Source organism: Doryrhamphus excisus, chromosome 10 (genome assembly GCF_030265055.1).
Source record: "Doryrhamphus excisus isolate RoL2022-K1 chromosome 10, RoL_Dexc_1.0, whole genome shotgun sequence".
In the NCBI taxonomy this organism is placed as follows: domain Eukaryota; kingdom Metazoa; phylum Chordata; class Actinopteri; order Syngnathiformes; family Syngnathidae; genus Doryrhamphus; species Doryrhamphus excisus.
The window spans coordinates 18,553,174-18,573,429 of NC_080475.1; the positions used below are offsets into that span (position 1 = coordinate 18,553,174).

At 42.4% G+C, this 20,256-nt stretch overlaps 1 protein-coding gene across 5 annotated transcripts in view; it reads right to left on the reverse strand.

The window, feature by feature from the left end:
• The window catches only part of LOC131137619 (disco-interacting protein 2 homolog B-A), an 87,392-nt gene that overhangs the window by 53,319 nt on the left and 13,817 nt on the right, over nucleotides 1-20,256 (reverse strand). For 2 of the 5 annotated variants that reach the window (XM_058085778.1, XM_058085777.1), the window contains exons 3-12: nucleotides 12,939-13,035; nucleotides 12,593-12,705; nucleotides 11,014-11,172; nucleotides 10,790-10,938; nucleotides 10,291-10,384; nucleotides 10,086-10,205; nucleotides 9,405-9,554; nucleotides 7,537-7,725; nucleotides 5,007-5,112; nucleotides 2,609-4,559 (exon numbers count right to left, since the gene is read on the reverse strand). In XM_058085778.1, coding sequence (XP_057941761.1) covers nucleotides 4,324-4,559; nucleotides 5,007-5,112; nucleotides 7,537-7,725; nucleotides 9,405-9,554; nucleotides 10,086-10,205; nucleotides 10,291-10,384; nucleotides 10,790-10,938; nucleotides 11,014-11,172; nucleotides 12,593-12,705; nucleotides 12,939-13,035 — 1,413 coding nt within the window. In that variant the 3' untranslated portion in view covers nucleotides 2,609-4,323. Of the gene's footprint in view, nucleotides 1-2,608; nucleotides 4,560-5,006; nucleotides 5,113-7,536; nucleotides 7,726-9,404; nucleotides 9,555-10,085; nucleotides 10,206-10,290; nucleotides 10,385-10,789; nucleotides 10,939-11,013; nucleotides 11,173-12,592; nucleotides 12,706-12,938; nucleotides 13,036-20,256 lie in introns of those variants that run through there. The other 3 variants (XM_058085771.1, XM_058085772.1, XM_058085776.1) reach the window with 2 other exon arrangements.

Genomic DNA, 20,256 nt, shown 5'->3' on the forward strand with positions numbered 1-20,256 from the left:
GTCTGTACTATGTTGAGTACACCAAATGTGTACATGTTGACAGGTCTGTACTATGGTGAGCACACTAATTGTGAACATGTTGGCAGGTCTGTACTATGTTGAGTACAATAAATGTGTATATGTTGGCACGTCTGTACTATCTTGAGTACACCAAATGTGTACATGTTGGCAGCTCTGTACTATGTTGAGTACACTAAATGTGTACATGTTGGTAGCTCTTGTTGAGTACACTAAATGTGTACATGTTGGCAGGTCTGTACTATGTTGAGTACACTAAATGTGTACATGTTGGCAGGTCTGTACTATGTTGAGTACACCAAATGTGTACATGTTGGCAGGTCTCTACTATGGTGAGTACACCAAATGTGTACATGTTGGCAGGTCTGTACTATGTTGAGTACACCAAATGTGTACATGTTGGCAGGTCTCTACTATGTTGAGTACACCAAATGTGTACATGTTGGCAGGTCTGTACTATGTTGTGTACACTAAATGTGTACATGTTGGCAGGTCTGTACTATGTTGAGTACACTAAATGTGTACATGTTGGTAGCTCTTGTTGAGTACACCAAATGTGTACATGTTGGCAGGTCTGTACTATGTTGAGTACACCAAATGTGTACATGTTGGCAGGTCTGTACTATGTTGAGTACACCAAATGTGTACATGTTGGCAGGTCTGTACTATGTTGAGTACACCAAATGTGTACATGTTGGCAGGTCTGTACAATGGTGAGTACATCAAATGTGTACATGTTGGCAGGTCTCTACTATGGTGAGTACACCAAATGTTGGCAGGTCTGTACTATGTTGAGTACACCAAATGTGTACATGTTGGCAGGTCTGTACTATGTTGAGTAGACTAAATGTGTACATGTTGGCAGGTCTGTGCTATGTTGAGTACAATAAATGTGTACATGTTGGCACGTCTGAACTATCTTGAGTACACCAAATGTGTACATGTTGGCAGCTCTGTACTATGTTGAGTACACTAAATGTGTACATGTTGGTAGCTCTTGTTGAGTACACTAAATGTGTACATGTTGGTAGCTCTTGTTGAGTACACTAAATGTGTACATGTTGGCAGGTCTGTACTATGTTGAGTACACTAAATGTGTACATGTTGGCAGGTCTGTACTATGTTGAGTACACCAAATGTGTACATGTTGGCAGGTCTCTACTATGGTGAGTACACCAAATGTGTACATGTTGGCAGGTCTGGACTAAGTTGAGTACACTAAATGTTGGCAGGCCTATACTATGTTGAGTACACCAAATGTGTACATGTTGGCAGGTCTGTACTATGGTGTGTACACTAAATATGTACATGTTGGCAGGTCTATACTATGTTGAGTACACTAAATGTGTACATGTTGGCAGGTCTGTACTATGTTGAGTACACTAAATGTGTACATGTTGGCACGTCTGTACTATGTTGAATACACCAAATGTGTACATGTTGGTAGCTCTTGTTGAGTACACCAAATGTGTACATGTTGGCAGGTCTGTACTATATTGAGTACACCAAATGTGTACATGTTGGCAGGTCTGTACTATGTTGAGTACACCAAATGTGTACATGTTGGCAGGTCTGTACTATGGTGAGTACACCAAATGTGTACATGTTGGCAGGTCTGTACTATGTTGTGTACACTAAATGTGCACATGTTGGGAGGTCTGTACTATGGTGAGTACACTAAATGTGTACATGTTGGCAGGTCTGTACTATGGTGAGTACACTAAATGTGTACATGTTGGCAGGTCTGTACTATGTTAAGTACACTAAATATGTACATGTTGGCAGGTCTGTATTATGGTGAACACACTAATTGTGTCAATGTTGGCAGGTCTGTACTATGTTGAGTACACTAATTGTGTACATGTTGGCAGCTCTGTACTATGTTAAGTACACTAAATGTGTACATGTTGACAGGTCTGTACTATGGTGAGCACACTAATTGTGAACATGTTGGCAGGTCTGTACTATGTTGAGTACACTAAATGTGTACATGTTGGCAGGTCTGTACTATGTTGAGTACACCAAATGTGTACATGTTGGTAGCTCTTGTTGAGTACACCAAATGTGTACATGTTGGCAGGTCTGTACTATGTTGACTACACCAAATGTGTACATGTTGGCAGGTCTCTACTATGGTGAGTACACCAAATGTGTACATGTTGTCAGGTCTCTACTATGGTGAGTACACCAAATGTGTACTTGTTGGCAGGCCTATACTATGTTGAGTACACCAAATGTGTACATGTTGGCAGGTCTATACTATGTTGAGTACACCAAATGTGTACATGTTGGCAGGTCTGTACTATGTTGAGTACAACAAATGTGTACATGTTGGCAGATATGTACTATGGTGAGTACACCAAATGTGTACATGTTGGCAGGTCTATACTATGGTGAGTACACCAAATGTGTACATGTTGGCAGGTCTGTACTATGGTGAGTACACCAAATGTGTACATGTTGGCAGGTCCGTACTCCCCTACTTTAAGCAACATTCCAAAACCTGTTATTTCTTCATGGGAGATTTTATTTGATCTGTGTTGTCATTTGAGAACTTTTCATAGTTGACCAAGAGAGTACATCCAGTATGTTCATCAAAAAGTAAAACACTCATGAAGATAGTTTAATTGAAACCGCAGCACTTATTATTCCACTTGGACATGCATGAAAAAGTAAATATTTAGATATAAAGATATACAGATATTTACAATACAAAGATGTTTTCTGAAACCAGTCCACAACAGGAGTGTTAAAAAAATACATGTGCAACTGTAACATTGCAGTCTTCGATAAATTGATCTGGTCACTACAGCTACATGTCAAATTAGGACGCTATTGGGAATAAGTTAGACTAAAAGACCAAATTAAAGTCCAATGATAAAAGGAGATCAAATCTCCTTACAAGTGTTATGTGTAGAAGGTTAGTGCTGAAAATAGCACACACACACGCGCACACACACGCGCACACTAGAAATGAAGATGAGAACAAAATTGATACAAGCAAATGTAGCATCAGCCAAGAAGGAAAAGCTAAAAGCTGGACCAGCTATGGGACTGAAGTTCGAGATGTTCAGTCCACGATGAGAGTGGTTGAATGTAATGCAACTTTTACAGAAAACAGCAATAATTAGTTATCTGACAGACACAGAACGAAAGGTATACTGAACACAAATACAACAGAACCATCAGCTTAGACGATTTTAGTGCATGAAACATGCCCTTAAATCCCTGGTGGTATCCTGGTAGACCTTTCATGGCAAGGCATGGGCTCACTTCCAGGGTTGCGTCAAGAAGGGGAAGCGGTGTAAAAACTAAGCTACAATCAGTCGTGACATTGTCTGGCTGTGGTCAAACCCTGGACAACTGAACATGAGCAAAAAGCAGCCAAAAGGAAAACCCACACATGGAGAAGGACTAGCATTGATTTCTAGAAAAACATCCGATGGTGGAAATAGGAGGCACTAATGTGGTTGGAAGGCAAAGCTATCAGAACCGCTGGTATGTGTCCTGTAGTGTAGATTGTTCACCACTAACGTTCTCCTCAGAAGGAAGGGGAGAAATGTGTTACATGGCAATGGTTTGGTTTGTTAGGACATTTCCAAGCAGCAAAGAATGTGCAACCATCCTGAGAAGTAAGAAATTGCAGTTCCATCCCTAGTAAAACCGTTGTTGAAGGTGTGGAAGCATCGCTTACTGCTTGTGTCGTCCTGGACAGAGCATCGTTTTGTTGCTTGGCTGTATTGATCTTGGCCAATGTGCCAATTGGACGTAAAGTACCAAGGACAGATGAAAAGACGCTAACCTATCAGGGGAAAGCAAAGAGCTGTCAACAGCCGTTTGTTGACACACTGTTTATGTGTTGTCTTGGGGGGGTCGGGCGTACGTGAGGTAAGATTTTCAAGTTGCGATCACCGTCTTTTGAAAGCACGACAAAAATTTTTGGCTACGTGTTCCTGCATCTTTGGAGCCAAGGGGCTGCATGGCTGAAGCCAAGGAGCTATCGCTGGTTGAAAACATTAGACAAGGTTTGATATCTGTTGTGACAGAGATGGAGGAGTGGTACGTGTCCATAAAGGACAATCCGTGGGACACTCAACTTGCAGTGCAGCAGTCAAGCCAAGAGTCTGGTTGCTGGCAGGCAAATGGGGGCAAGGAAGAGTAAAGGGATGGAGTCCACCCCTCGTAGTCTATGGCAACGTGAAGAGGAAGCTCTCTCTTAAGTCTCAGTCCATTCCCAGAAGGCTGCTACTGAGCTCCAGCCCACACCATGATGGCTCCGTAGGTGGTTGGGTGGGTGGGTGCTCATCATCTGGCGGCTGAATGCGAATGTGCAGCCATGATAATATGAGAGGGTCCGCTCTCGACCCTTTGCTGCTGACCCAATCCCGCCAGCACCGACATCGCCATGGCTTCAGCCGCCACTCTGGAGCTCAGGCCATTGTGGCTCGCCGAGGGGCTTGGCACCAAAGAGCTATGCTGAATGACCGGTGCGGGAGACCCTGTTGGCTCTGAGGTATCTTTCATGCTCTCTTCAACAGCTACTGGGAGGAAAAGATGCAGAAATCCATTTCAAACGTCCATCATAACCCAATACTCAGAAGCTATTCACCTTTAATAGAACTCATGGAAAAATGTTAGACTGCTTTGTTCCTTCACTTTCCAGTTTGTTGGAATGCCTGGTACGGATAAAGGTACGGTTGTTTGGACAAATATGACCATGGCACCCATGGAAGTTCAGCTAAACTCTGATGAGCTGTTTATGTTACCACCATTACAAAATCACCTTTGGTTGCATAGGTAAAATAAAATGAAGAAAGGAAGGTGGTCTAATCATTCTTCCATGTGTAGATGACTATGCATGTCCCTGTTGGCCAATGCCAGAACCCTTCACAGTCTGGTGGAAAAGGTCCGAGTGATGTAGAGTTGTGCTTAACAAATCCATCCATACAAATAGAACTTACTCCCTCAGTAATGAAGCCAAGTCTCACCTAAATAGGCCGTCTTCTTCTGCAGGGTGGTGACAGGACAGTCCTTGTGAGCCAGCAGCAACTGCTTCAGATGAGCCACCTCGTTCCTCAACAGCGACACCTCGTTCTGGACAATCACAACATCAGGTAGTGTTACTGAGCCAGTTGCTGTTACTGTTGCTAAAAACAAACTACCATTAGCCAGGGGACTTCCTATTCGAATCAGACCCCTATGCAATATCTTTTACAGTGGTTAGACCGGTGGTCGGCAACTCTGGAGCCGAATGTGGCCCTCAGCCACCGCGTTGTGGCCCCCACGCTGAGCCATCTGATTTCTTTTGTTTTAACAGCAAAGTGGAGGAACTGTGACATAACCAACTGACCACAAGTCCGTGAATGCATCTACACTGCATTCTGACTGCTGATTGGACGGGGGAGGGGGGCCATACAAAAAGATATGCGGGCCCTGTGCTAAGCTAACATTTCCTGAATGAAGAAATGATTGAAATGAAAGAAAGGAGTCAAGGACAGGGCCCCCAGAACGCAGACAAACAAAGTTGGCCTCTTAATGACATCCATCAGTCCAAGCGTATCGAACTTCCTGTGAAGAGTCGAGGGACGTAGAGGATCTTGAGCAGACAGCTCTGATATGTTGGGATGGCCTTTTTATGTTCCTGTAACAGGTCACATTGAAAAAGATGGCAACTTGTGAAAGACGATCAGCTGTGCCATGTTTTGGGGCTCCATTCTTCTTTAGTGGAAGCGGAGGAAAAACGGTTGCCGACCCTGCCTAGACTGGCCATTGTAACGCAAACTGGGGGCACAAAGTGTCAATGGAAATGGAAGCTCCTGTGATTTGTTCAATGATTCATACCTACAGTGCATCCGGAAAGTATTCACGGCGCTTCACTTTTTCCACATTTTGTCATGTTACAGCCTCATTCCAAATTGTATTAATTTAATCTCTTACCTCAAAATTCTACACAAAATACTCCATTATGACAATGTGAAAACGTTTTTTTTTTTACTTTTTTTGAATTTATTAAAAATAAAAAACTAAGAAATCACATTTACATAAGTATTCACAGCCTTTGCCATGAAGCTCAAAATTGAGCTCTGGTGCATCTTTTTTCCACTGATCATCCTTGAGATCTTTCTACAGCTTAATTGGAGTCCACCTGCAGTAAATTCAGTTGATTGGACATGATTTGGAAAGGCACACACCTGTCTATATAAGGTCCCACAGTTGACTGTGCATGTCAGAGCACAAACACCAAGCATGAAGTCAAAAGAACTGTCTGTAGACCTGTGAGACAGTATTGTCTTGACGTTTGGAACCACCAGGACTCTTCCTAGAGCTGGCCGGCCTTCTAAACTGAGCGATCGGGGAAGAAGGGCCTTAGTCAGGGAGGTGACCAAGGCCCCGATGGTCACTCTGTCAGAGCTCCAGCGTTCCTCTGTGGAGAGAGGAGAGCCTTCCAGAAGGACAACCATCTCTGCAGCAATCCACCAATCAGGCCTGTATGGTAGAGTGGCCAGACGAAAGCCACTCCTTAGTAAAAAGGAACATGGCAGCCCGTCTGGAATTTGCCGAAAAGCACCTGAATGACTCTCACACCATGAGAAACAAAATTCTCTGGTCTGATGAGACAAAGATTGAACTCTTTGGTGTGAATGTCAGGCGCCATGTTTGGAGGAAACCAGGCACTGCTCATCACCAGACCAATACCATCCCTACAGTGAAGCATGGTGGTGGCAGCATCATGCTGTGGGGATGTTTTTCACCAGCAGGAACTGGCAGACTAGTCAGGTAGAAGGAAAAATGAATGCAGCAATATATAGAGATATCCTGGATGAAAACTTGCTCCAGAGCGCTCTTGACCTCAGGCTGGGGCGAAGGTTCATTTTTCAGCAGGACAACGACCCGAAGCACACAGCCAAGATCTCAAAAGATTGGCTTCAGAACCACTCCGTGAATGTCCTGGAGTGGCCCAGCCAGAGTCCAGACTTGAATCCGATCGAACATCTCTGGAGAGATCTGAAAATGGCTGTGCACAGACGTCTCCCATCCAACCTGATGGAGCTTGAGACTTATTGCAAAGAAGAATGGGCAAAACTGCCTAAAGATAGGTGTGCTAAACTTGTGGGATCATATTCAAAAAGACTTGAGGCTGTAATTGCTGCCAAAGGTGGATCAACAAAGTTTTAAGCAAAGGCTGTGAATACTTATGTAAATGTGATGTTTTTGTTTTCTATTCTTAATAAATTCAAAACATGTCAAAAAAACCTTTTTTCACATTGTCAAAATGGAGTATTTTGTGTAGAATTTTGAGGTAAGAGATTAATTTAATACAGTTTGGAATGAGGCTGTAACATGACAAAATGCAGAAAAAGTGAATACTTTCCGGATGCACTGTAATTAGCGACAGAATACTGTTGGAAAGATGCTTCCCTATCGTCTTGTCAGCTGACCAGTAAGTATGATGATGATGCAGCCACCACACAGGGATGGTCTGCACTCTGCCCACCCAACCTAAGGCCACTTACGTACCGACAGTGAGACATTCATGGTACTGAGCTCCTCCGCTTTCTTCTCTAAGGAGCTGACCCACAGTTTGCGTTTCTGTCTGCAACGTGATGCAGCGGCCCGGTTTCTCTCCAGGAAACGCTGCCTTCGTTCATCTGGGTCGTCGTCTGCCGTCCGTCGCCGACGCCCACCCGTGGGCTGTGCTGGAGATACCTGGAAGGATGAGAGGAACATTAGAGGGGGAGGGCAGCGAGAGGATAGGGAAGGTTGAGTCATAGTTTGGTCCTCTCAGCAGATTTTGAAAAAGTACAGCTGACCCGACCCTGACGTCGTCTGACTAAAAGAGGAAGTAAACGGTGCTTCCTATTTACAACACTGCAGAAGTTTGGTTGGGGGGGGGGCACACCTCACCAGCCATCATCAACTAATGGGTTAACCTCACAATCCACGCTTCACAGTGGCACAAGACAAGGATCTTCTTAGAACCACTTGTAGCTACCATACAGCTAAATAATAACATCACGGTAAATCCTTCTCATCCCGATCTAATTATACCATCAACTGTCCAAATCTACCGCTCTACCCGTCTACATGGACCAAAGGGATCTGCAGCCCTCACCCCACAGCTTCACCTTCCCATTGGACACATTAAATATTTAGGAATCCACATAACCCCCGAGCTGTCAGAGCTGTTCAATCTAAATGACACAGCACTCTATCGACAAATCTACAAATGTCAGAATCTCTATCATAACAACAAGGTCAGTTCTTCCTTAACACAGCAAGTTCTCAATTCTACTGGAAAACTAAAACACCACGTATAAAATTACCAAGGTTACAGAGGAGGATTAGACGCGCCTAACTTTGACTGATATCACCTGTCAAACAATGGCTCGCGCCCTCACAGCATCATTCCCACTGGTTAGAGACCCAACAGGCACTATACAGTAATAGCAACCTTTAACCAGCCCAACAATCAAAAAAGACATGCTTTCAGAACATCTAGATAGCCTCAGCTCTGACAGCTAGTTGGAAAACACATCATACCAAAGGTAGTACCATGACACTATCCACTCACTCACCAATTAGGAACAAGCCACACATGACCATAAATAAGAAACCGTAACAATTCATATCATGGAAACACAAAGGCATTTCACATGTCCAGCATGTTTGACTAAACTCCTAAATCAAGAATGAAAGCAACAGTCAATATTTTCAATATTTACAGCTTAAATCAATGATCTTATCCAAAATGACAAACACAAAAGCAAACAATCACTATGGAGTAATTTTTAAAGATGTCCAACATAGATCAACTACTCTCAAGGTTATATACATTCCACTGATTTTTGGCTTCAGCTCTTTACATTCCGGATGCCCTTCCTGACGAATACCGATGGTGCTTGCTAGTGGAGATTGGAACCTGAGGCGTCCATACCTAGTAAGTCCAGAATGCTAACCACTACACCATGGGTTTAACACCATCAGATCAATGCACGTATTGCTCACAGCACACCACTGACTATGACGTGCTTTCTGGCAGTGATCACTTATCACGTGTATGCCGCATCCCTCTGTGTCCTCAAGTCTGTCCTTTAGGTCATATGTCATCAGTGACATGACATCATCACAATACAACTACACTCTTTACAGCCCTAGCTGTCGCCAAGAAAACAATCCTCCTAAACTAGAAGTCAAGAAATCAACTGACCATAACTCACTGGAAGATCCTGTTGACAGATCACCTTTCATTAGAAAATATGTCAGCATCAATCAATCGACACAATGTACATCTCCAAATGCCTGATCGCAATTCCAGATTTGTAGGACAAAAATAAAGGGATGAGGGGGGCCCTTGGCATCACTGACAGACGGACAACATTGTGTACCTGAGGTTGAGCCGGTGATGGAGCATCTGGCTGTTGGACAAGCAGTTGGCTCTGTTCTGCCCCCTGAGGAACCATCGGACTGCCGCCCATGGCCATCATACCCATGGTATGTCCTGACGGGCTCTGCTGGGACAGCGCAGCCTTCAGTCGCTGCATGAAAATAAATCCAAGTTGAGTAATGACAGCAATAAAACAAAAGGTAATACTACAGAAACCAAACCAACATGGCAACGTATAAGAGGAGCCAAGAGATAAGAGGATTCTAGATTCTAGAACTGAAGCCTGTACTACCAAGGTGGCAAATGAAAATGCTTCACGGTAATAACCAATGAATGATTGGCCTAAGGTGAGTTCCTGTCCACACGAGACTCAGACCAGACTGTTGTGAAATGAAACACTGAAGCCATCACAGGCTGATCCCACTTCAACAATTGATTTTCTGGTGTTTCCAGCACTCGTGCCTGTTGCTGCTGTAGATACTATAGAACAATACAATTCTAACTTATAAACACTAATCTCATAACCAGCATACTATAGTAAACGGCAGTTATGGCTGTAGTGGAAAAATAAAAAGTCATATGATGAGGAAACCACACCAGGGCTGAGGATGGCTCCAGGGAGAAGATGGAGACAAAAAGGCAACATCGAGCGCTAAAAATAGTGTGCTAATCAAGCGCTAACCATCTTGGCCTCGGAGTGGATGCTGTAGCCAGAAGGGGAGTTTGAACCACTGCTGCTGCTTCCCAGTGGAGGACCAGGGATCCCAGGAATGTTTGGTACCATGCACATGGGTCGGGCCAGCTAGTGAACACATGGATACACCACAAATTGTACAGGCAATTATTGGTCATAAACATGAGGAAATGTACTTTGGCTTTTGGCTTACATTGATGACAGATGGCATCTGAACAGGCCCAGGTAGGACAGTCACAGCCTGGCCCGAGGGGAGCATCATCATGGGGTAGTGGCTTGTTGGCGAACTATAGAGTAGACATGGAAGATCCAGCTAGGTTTATATAGGTCACAAATACCAAATAATACAATAATCCAAGTCATATCCAAGTGGTACATGGCGGTTTGATTCTTGTATTGTTCCTCATCTTGGGTGAAGTAATGTCTGTTTTGTATGAAACGCCTCAGTGCAAGTACGTTTGCATCCTCATGGTGTAAGAATTAAGAATGTGTGTGTTTCTTTGTCTCAGGGCACCCTCCACCCTTATACCGATTGGTGCCTTATCAAAGCTTCGATAATAAAATAGATAGTCAATCATGACCACGATCATTTATTACAATTTTTGAAAGATTGCAATATTGTGAGGGAGCAATTTCCGATATGCATTTGGAATTTGGGAAGCCAGCTGAGGTGAAAGAGAAAAATGACTCACCCCAATGTACGATTAGAAGGTGGTGCTTGTGTGATAACGGAGGTGGGCGATGGCATGGTTGGCTGAAGGGCATCAAAGCCCAAGTGCAGTGGGAGGGAACCGGGACGCACTATTGTCGATGTTGGGGCCGAGCTCCTGGGGGAAGAGTCCTATAACAGCAGTGTGATGTCATTTAGCCTTATGCAGGAAATAGAAAAAAATGCAAGTTCACACTTGATTCCTACCTTAACTGGAAGCTCTTTTTTGCTCTCCGGTGTTGCAGAAATGGAGTCTGGGCTGCCGGGTGGGGAGGAGTCAACCTCCACAGGCTCCTCCTCTTTCACCTTCACATCCAATGGTGTTTGTAAGCTCATGTCCAAAGCCACTGAGGTGGGAGCGGGGAACTAAGCATAATACAAAAGACATATCAATACACAGTACGTATTTGTTCTTTTTGGGATACCACGTATTGTTCAGCTAATACACAGCTCAAACGAATAAATGAATATTTGCAGAAGTATGTATTTGTAGAGTCAACGTTTGAAATAAAACACACTAACTGTACATACACACATCATGTTTTAAAGATCTACTGGTCTATACATTGGAATGACGTCTATTGCATCTAAATCTACATCTACATCTAATCTACATCTACTGCAGTGGTTCCCAAAGTGGGGTATGCGTCATACTTCATGTGTCAATTTCCATGAATAAAAATGAAAAACAATTAGTGCCCAACACTCAGCAGGTACAGTGCAGCAAGTTGGTCTGAATTACTTTGTTTCAACTTGGAAGATTTCATTTATAGCGGTGTTCCAATTAATCCCCGCATGGCCCCAGCGGTGAAAACCTGGCCAAATATTGTTGGTTGGTTGTATTTTTCTATTTCAGATACTATTAAGAAGGGGGTTGTAGTTCTTTTAAGTTGGGACACCATGGAAAGAGTCCAGTCAGATAATGGACACTATGTTCATTCTCAACAAGCAGGATCCAAAGTAGCACCCTGCTGTCAGAGCTACACTTGTAAATCACAGCCAACATACCCAAAGTAGGTGATTTTTCCAGAACTAACCGCCTGTTGCTCATCCAACAATAAGACCATGTTAGAAAATGTTCTACTTCTAACAGACATCAATGTTAAACAAAGCTGTGGACAGATACTGCTTTATCGTGATTGGTCAACTTTCCCCTTCTATGAAATGAATATGCTGACTTAAACCACAGCCATTCTGAGTGGACAGAAAAGGGAGCTGAAATGAAGTCCATTCTCAAGATTTCTTCTGTGCTTCCTGCTCAACAAAAGGGAGTGGTGTCATCTGCAAACAATACCAACTTTCAGTCTTTGTAACTTTGCAGATGTCATTCATGTACAAGTTGAACTGTTTTGGTCCCAGTATTGACCCCTGGTGGTTTTGTGGTTCATAAAATGAACTATCTTCAATATTTCTAGTGAATTCATCAACATAATAAGGTTAATGTTTTTGAAGTGTGCAGGAGTGGCGGGTACAAATGTCAGAAGGAGTACAGGGCTGGAAAAGGTTTGGGAACCACTGTTCTACTTAAACCACACAAAAATACACACATCATTCCACTTAGTGTTTTCCCAACATTTTACAGATTATGTGTTTGTGTACTGTATGTACGTACTATATGTATTTTGTACATTGTGTTGGTTTCTGATCATACAAGACTATATTAACATTTTGCCTTAACGGCTCAACCCGACATATCTATTTACATGCTGATCTTTAATGTGCTCATGTCAATTAATATTCATTTTCGTAAAAATAGCAAAACAAACAAACATAGCCACAATCTTACGGAGTTCTTTGCCCGCTTGTCGTCGTCATCTTGTTCGAAGGAATTAGCCAGCTCATTAAATATACCGACCTCTTCGCAGTTCTTTAGGAAGCGGGTGGGAGTGGGCGTCTGGTCTGTAAAGATGCAAAAAAAAAAAAGAAATCAAAATAGTGCAATGTCATTTACATACGATGAATACGAAAAAATCACATATTAACAGTATCCAACTAATTGCATATCAAAGTTGATGTCATGTGTCAGCAGAAGTGATTGCCATCCATTCGTACTAAACAGGAGCCTCAATGTCTAAACGCTACCCTAAAAAGCCGTACAGTCACTGTCCTCAGAGTATCCTTGTCCTTTATACCTGCAATGATGACAGAATCAGTCCTGGGTGGTCCAAACTTAAGTGTCATCTCATGCTTGTGTTTGTGTACAGCCAAGTGGTCCTCATTGGTAAACCTCTGGAAGAAAAAACAAGGTAGAACACAGGAAGAAAGGTAAGTGGTAGGCCTGGGCGATACATGGATTTCATCAATTAAGGAGACTTTTTTGGGGTTGTGGACATTTTAAAAATCTAATAAATTCTCCTCATGCTAAGTGTGCTCCCAGTGATCTTACCTAATTTTTCCATTCCCCCTGCGTCCTTGTTTAGTGCTTAGTCTACTCTAATAAGGTAAAGTACATGCTACATGTGTTTGGTTTCCTCTCTCTCCTTTATCTTCACCACACAGGCTGGATGATGAGAGGGTTCACTCACTGCTTCACGTTGGATATCCATCTCTGTCACTGTTAATTTCATGTTGGCAGTAGCATGTTCGGCTCTGTAGTAACGGCAGAATAGCCCCCACCACTGTGCCCAGACTGCTCTCTCGTGATGCAGTTTGTGCGGGAAAAGTGTGGAAATATTTCCCAAGTGGACCACTTATTCCCAGCAACATGTCCTCAAAGACACTAGCCCTCGCCTGAACTAAACATGGCGAGGCGGCAACCACAAACATCGGTCAAGCTGGTGAATGCTTTTGATACGATGTACTTGCATTATTATGCAATATAATTAATGGAAAGATGTTGTCATTAATATTGATTATCAACAATTGATATTGATATAATTGGTAGGACAATTATCGTTGAGCAACGTTGTTATCTTGACAGGTCTAACCACAAACTTCGGCCAGTATCTAAAGAAGAGGCAGGATGGGAGTATGTCACTCTATGAAGAGAATGAGACCTCTAAGTTGTGGCATTGTTTGAAATTAAGATATTGGAAAAAAGAGAAAGACAGCTGTATTTTTCTTCACATTATGTCAGGAGAGAAGCCCTTGCAGCTTCATGAATGTCTCCCTTTCACTTGTCTCGTTTCAAACTACAAAGTGCATTTCTTCAAACAAGCCAACAGCTGGCACTTTGGTAGACAGCAGAAATCATTCACTGCAGGTCTTCCAGGTTGTAAGGCAGCAAAACAGCCCAACACCATCACGCTACCACCAGCATATTTTATATTGGTATGATTCTTTTTCTGAAATATGGCATTACTTTTACGCCAGATGTAATGGGACACACACCTATTGTCTTATCAGAGCATACTATTTCCCAAAGGTCTTGGGGATCATCAAGATGTTTTCTTGTTTCTTGTTCTTGTTATTATTGTTCAGCAATGGTTTTCGTCTTACGAACTCTGCTTTGCTGGCTGCTTTGGCCAGTGTGTTTTTAATGGTGCCGGCATGAACACTGTGAGGCAAGTGAGGTGTGCAGTTCTTTAGATGTTGTCAGGTCTTTGACATCATAGATTTGACATTGCTCTTGGGGTAATTTTGGTTGGCCAGACACTCCTGGCAAGGTTCACCACTGTTCCATGTTTTGCCATTTGTGGATAATGGCTCTCACTGCTGTTCGATTTGAGTCCTAAAGCGTTACAAATGGCTTTATAACCTCAATGGCTAGGGGGCAAACACTTTTTAACACTTTTTTTAACCATCTATTGCATTATGACCGCTCAGTGTCTCATGGGTGCCATGCTTTTGTCAAACTTTGGATGTAATCATAAGGTATCGCAAGACGAGTAATCGGTTGACAGTAAATCTCTAAAACAACGGAAAACAATTCTCTCTCATGCACTGTGGCGTACCATGATTGAAGACCAGAATGGATGTGTATGGTCACTGCTAGCCATACCTGTTTGTGCAAGAGTTGACAGTCAAACAAAGCTGGTCATTGTGACACAGCTGTGCACCAAATGCTGACATCTAGTGCCACTTTGGACAGGAAGGCAACATTAACAGTTTTCAACGCATCAGCAATACAAAAATCTAAAGGTTTTTAGAAGGATAGAAAATTTTACAAAAGTCATGCCATTTGTTAGAAATGCAAGCAACTCTGAAGTACACAGGTAGCATAACAAATCTTGACCAGCGATTTGAAATTTTAATCAACATTAAATACAAATACAGGCTGCGTTGCACACCCCTAATATATATATACATACACATACACACACACACACACACACACACACACACACACACACACACAAGGGCTGCAACAAATAATAATTATAGTAATTACTCAAATAATTGAATAATTTGAATACCTTGATTACAAAAACATTCTATTTTTTTATCGAGGAATCGCTTACATTACCAAACGCAGATCCATTCATATGTCGATTCATTGATTTAATAGCATTCCAACCAGATTACATTATACACAGTTCATGTTCTACTAGTTTAGCAACCATTAAAGATGCAATAAAATATATATTTTTTTAAATAACAGACAAAATTAAGGTAAGACAATGAAAACTTAAGCCAATGACACCACTAGTCATTTAGTCACGCAAAAATGGAAATGGAAAAAAATGGGGAAAAAAGGCATTTGCGCAATGGAGTTGATGGCGCGATCGGCGCAAACAAAGAAGCATCTTTTCCACCCAACCTAACCAACATAGCGGCTTCAAATATCATAGGTGGCGATTGTGAAAGGTGTGTGCATCTTCCCGCACAGTTTTTATACTCAGCCGTCAGCCACAGCCAGTGGTTGCCTTCACGCTGGGATTTCACTGCTGCCTCATAGTGGTGACGGCCAATCAGGGGAGGACTGCTATTGCAGTACATAAGTGCCACGTTCCAATGGATACACGTCACAGTGTTTATTTTCTGTCTGTTTTGAACTTTTTGTTTTCCTTCTCTTTCATTGCCTTGTTGCTTCCTCTAGTCTCTTCAATCTCCTCGCGTTTCCAAACACCCGCTTCCTTCTTTGTGGGTACGTAGACAAAAAAACATCAAATATTTTTTTGGGAATCGAGATACTCTAATTATTTGAATAATGGTTGCAGTCCTACTCTACATCTTTCTTTCTGAGATCTGCTGACAAGCAGGGGATGACTGGACTATTGGCCACAATTTATAGGGAGTAATGAAGCCTAAAAGAGTCACACGTGTGGAAATGCAGGCTTGTGACACTATAGCCACGTATACATGGAGCCAAATATTCCAATTCCATTCTGGTTATTTGCTCAAACGGAAAGAATGTAACCTTTGTATATACCTTATTCCGAAAGAAAAGTGCCAATCCGAATGAATATACAGTGAAGAAAATAAGTATTTGAACACCCTGCTATTTTGCTATTTCTCCCACTTAGAAATCATGGAGGGGTCTGAAATTTTCATCGTAGGTGCATGTCCACTGTGAGAGAGATAAACTAAAAAGAAAAATCCAGAAATCACAATGCATGATTTTTTTAACAATTTATTTGTGTGATACAGCTGCTAATAAGTATTTGAACACCTGAGAAAATGAATGTTAATATTTGGTACAGTAGCCTTTGTTTGCTATTACAGAGGTCAAACGTTTCCTGTAGTTTTTCACCAGGTTTGCACACACTGCAGGAGGGATCTTGGCCCACTCCTCCACACAGATCTTCTCTAGATCAGTCAGGTTTCTGGGCTGTCGCTGAGAAACACGGAGTTTGAGCTCCCTCCAAAGATTTTCGATTGGGTTCAGGTCTGGAGACTGGCTGGGCCATGCTAGAACCTTGATATGCTTCTTACGGAGCCACTCCTTGGTTTTCCTGGCTGTGTGCTTCGGGTCGTTGTCGTGTTGGAAGACCCAGCCACGACCCATCTTCAATGCTCTGACAGAGGGAAGGAGGTTGTTCCCCAAAATCTCACAATACACGGCCCCAGTCATCCTCTCTTTAATGCAGTGCACTCGTCCTGTCCCATGTGCAGAAAAACACCCCCAAAGCATGATGCTACCACCCCCATGCTTCACAGTAGGGATGGTGTTCTTCGGATTGTACTCTTCATTCTTCTTCCTCCAAACACGCTTATTGGAATTATGACCAAAAAGTTCTATTTTGGTCTCATCTGACCATAAAACTTTCTCCCATGACTCCTCTGTATCATCCAAATGGTCATATGCAAACTTAAGACGGGCCTTGACATGTGCTGGTTTAAGCAGGGGAACCTTTCGTGCCATGCATGATTTCACATCATGACGTCTTAGTGTATTACCTACAGTAACCTTGGAAACGGTGGTCCCAGCTCTTTTCAGGTCATTGACCAAGTCCTGTCGTGTAGTTCTGGGCTGATTCCTCACCTTTCTTAGAATCATTGAGACCCCACGAGGTGATATCTTGCATGGGGCTCCACTCCGATTGAGATTGACCGTCATGTTTAGCTTCTTCCATTTTCTAATGATAGCTCCAACAGTGGACCTTTTTTCACCAAGCTGCTTGGTAATTGCTCCGTAGCCCTTTCCAGCCTTGTGGAGGTGTACAATTTTGTCTCTGGTGTCTTTGGACAGCTCTTTGGTCTTCGCCATGTTACAAGTTAAAGTCTTACTGATTGTATGGGGTGGACAGGTGTCTTTATGCAGCTAACGACCTCAAACAGGTGCATCTGATTCAGGATGATACATGGAGTGCAGGTGGACTTCTAATGGGCAGACTAACAGGTCTTTCAGGGTCAGAATTCTAGATGATACACAGGTGTTCAAATACTTATTTGCAGCTGTATCACACAAATAAATTGTTAAAAAATCATGCATTGTGATTTCTGGATTTTTCTTTTTAGTTTATCTCTCTCACAGTGGACATGCACCTACGATGAAAATTTCAGACCCCTCCATGATTTCTAAGTGGGAGAAATAGCAAAATAGCAGGGTGTTCAAATACTTATTTTTTTCACTGTATAATAGGATTCACAGGGGTGGAAAATTCCTTTCCCCAATCCAATTGAGGTTCTTGTATCCGCTCAAATAGAAAGTTGTCAGACTACGTTCTTCTTCGAGGTGTTTTTCTTCTTGTGTTGTTTATTGGCGGTTAGCAAGCAGCTTTTGTGTGCATTAGCGCCATCTGTGGAACAGAATCTAAACCCTTCTATACGCCATTCACAAGTCCAGTTTTATTAAAAAAGAAAATATATATCTATATAAAACATGTGCAAGCTTAATTATAAAATATTAGCAAGATTGAACTTTATCTTTTCCTGTTCCCGGGTGCGTTCTTTCAGCGAATGCTGAGATATGACGTAACACGCAGCTCGAGGCGTTCTTCGATTTAAAAAAATTGAGGCGATCAATCGGCACTGGACTCCTGCAGAAAGTTTGTTTTTGATTCAAACTAAATTTCAAGACTGGACAAACAAAAAACTGGCAATACGGAGTTATTCCAACAAGTGAAAGAAAAACTCGAGGAAGTCGATATCATGTGATGTTGGGGTTTATGCTTTACTGGGCATGCCCCATTGACTATTCTGGTTTATTATAGCGGCGCATGTAGACACGCGATTGGAATATTCTTTTCCATGTATACCATTGCTTTTGGAAATGTCATCCGGAAAGATTCCATTTGGAAAGAGAAAAACTCCTCATGTAAACGTGGCTTATGATGCAAGAGCTTTTGGGGTGCAATGATTTTCGACTAAAAATGAATGAAATACAGACCTATCTATAGTATAGAGTGCTTATGAACCAAAACACTAGCCACGTTTACGTGAGGAGATTTTCTCTTTCAGAATGAAATCTTTCCGAAAACAATGGTATACATGGAAAGGAATATTCCAATCCCTTGTCTACATGCACCGCTATCATCAAACAAAATCAAACGACTTCCCCAAGCTTTTCTTTCACTTGTTGGAATAACTCCATATGGCCAGTTTTTCCTTCGTCCAGTCTTGAAATTTAGTTTGGCTCAAAAACAAACTTTCCGCAGCAGTCCAGTACTGATTGCTGGCCTCCATTTTTTTTTTTTTTTTTTGTCCCGTCCAGCCATTAGGGCAGCTAGTATAGTTGATCTAAATGCCCTTACATGCTAAACAGATTTGCTCTGTTTCAGGAAAGGTGTAAGCTACAACTTCCCTGTACTATGAAATTTTATTTGCCGTTATTTGATGGGGGGGGGGGGGGGGGGGGGGCAGTAGAGAGAGACAAAAACAGCAGCAACAACAACAATTCCCATAACAACAGTGACAAACAGGACTGCATCAGTTTAATGTCAATGATGGCTAAGGGTCACAATGAAGATGATATCACTGAAATTAAACAGTCCAACTTCCAACTTACCAGTGGCAATAGTAACAATGAAGACATGAACCAATCCAATCCAATCCACTTTATTTATAGAGCACATTTTATAAACAGAGTTTCCAAAGTGCTGCACAGACTAGTAAAAATAAAAAGTAATAATCCAAAACTAAAAGAGCATTGAAGAAATAAAATAATAAAATAGATATTAAAAATATTAAAAACAAGAAACAAAGCAGTAAAAGTATAAAAAATAGAACCAATTACAATAAAAACGAAGAACTAAAAGACACAGGACCATACGACTCACTCTGAGTTAAAAGCCAGAGAATAAAAGTGGGTTTTAAGACGAGACTTAAAGCTTTCGATATTGGGGGCCTTTTTTACTTGGGAGGGCAGAGAGTTCCATAGTTTGGGGCCGACCACAGAAAAGGCTTGGTCCCCCCTGGTCTTAAGTCTCGTCTTGGGCACCACAAGTTGGAGCTGGCCCTCGGACCTCAGTGACCGAGCTGGAGAGTAAACTTGGATGAGGTCCGAGATGTATTTGGGGGCCAGCCCATTCAACGCCTTAAAAACAAACAATAAAATCTTAAAATCAATCCTAAAACGAACAGGCAACCAATGTAGGGAGGCCAGAATTGGGGTGATGTGCTCCCCCTTTTTGGTTCCTGTTAAAAGCCGTGCCGCAGAGTTCTGGACTAACTGTAAGCGGGAGAGAGACTTTTGGCTAATTCCAGAGTAAAGTGCATTACAGTAGTCCAGACGTGATGAAATAAAAGCGTGCATGAGTTGCTCAAAGATAAAAACAGGATTTTATAACTGCATTAATTTGTTTGTTGAGTTTAAAATCACTGTCTATTATGACGCCAAGGCTGGTGGCTGAGGGACGAATGTTGTTTTGGAGGGGACCGAAGTCTATAGGGGGGCCTTTATAGTTGAGGAGGATAGCTTCGGTCTTCTCCTCGTTATGCATTAAAAAGTTGTGAGCCAACCAGGCCTTGACATCCCTTAAGCACTCAAGAAGGGGTGTCAGGGGGGCATGATTATTTTTTGCGAGTGGCAAGTACAGCTGGCAGTCGTCCGCATACAGGTGATAGGAGATGCCATGCTTTTTAAGTACTGCGCCAAGTGGGACCAGGTAGAGGGCAAATAAAATGGGC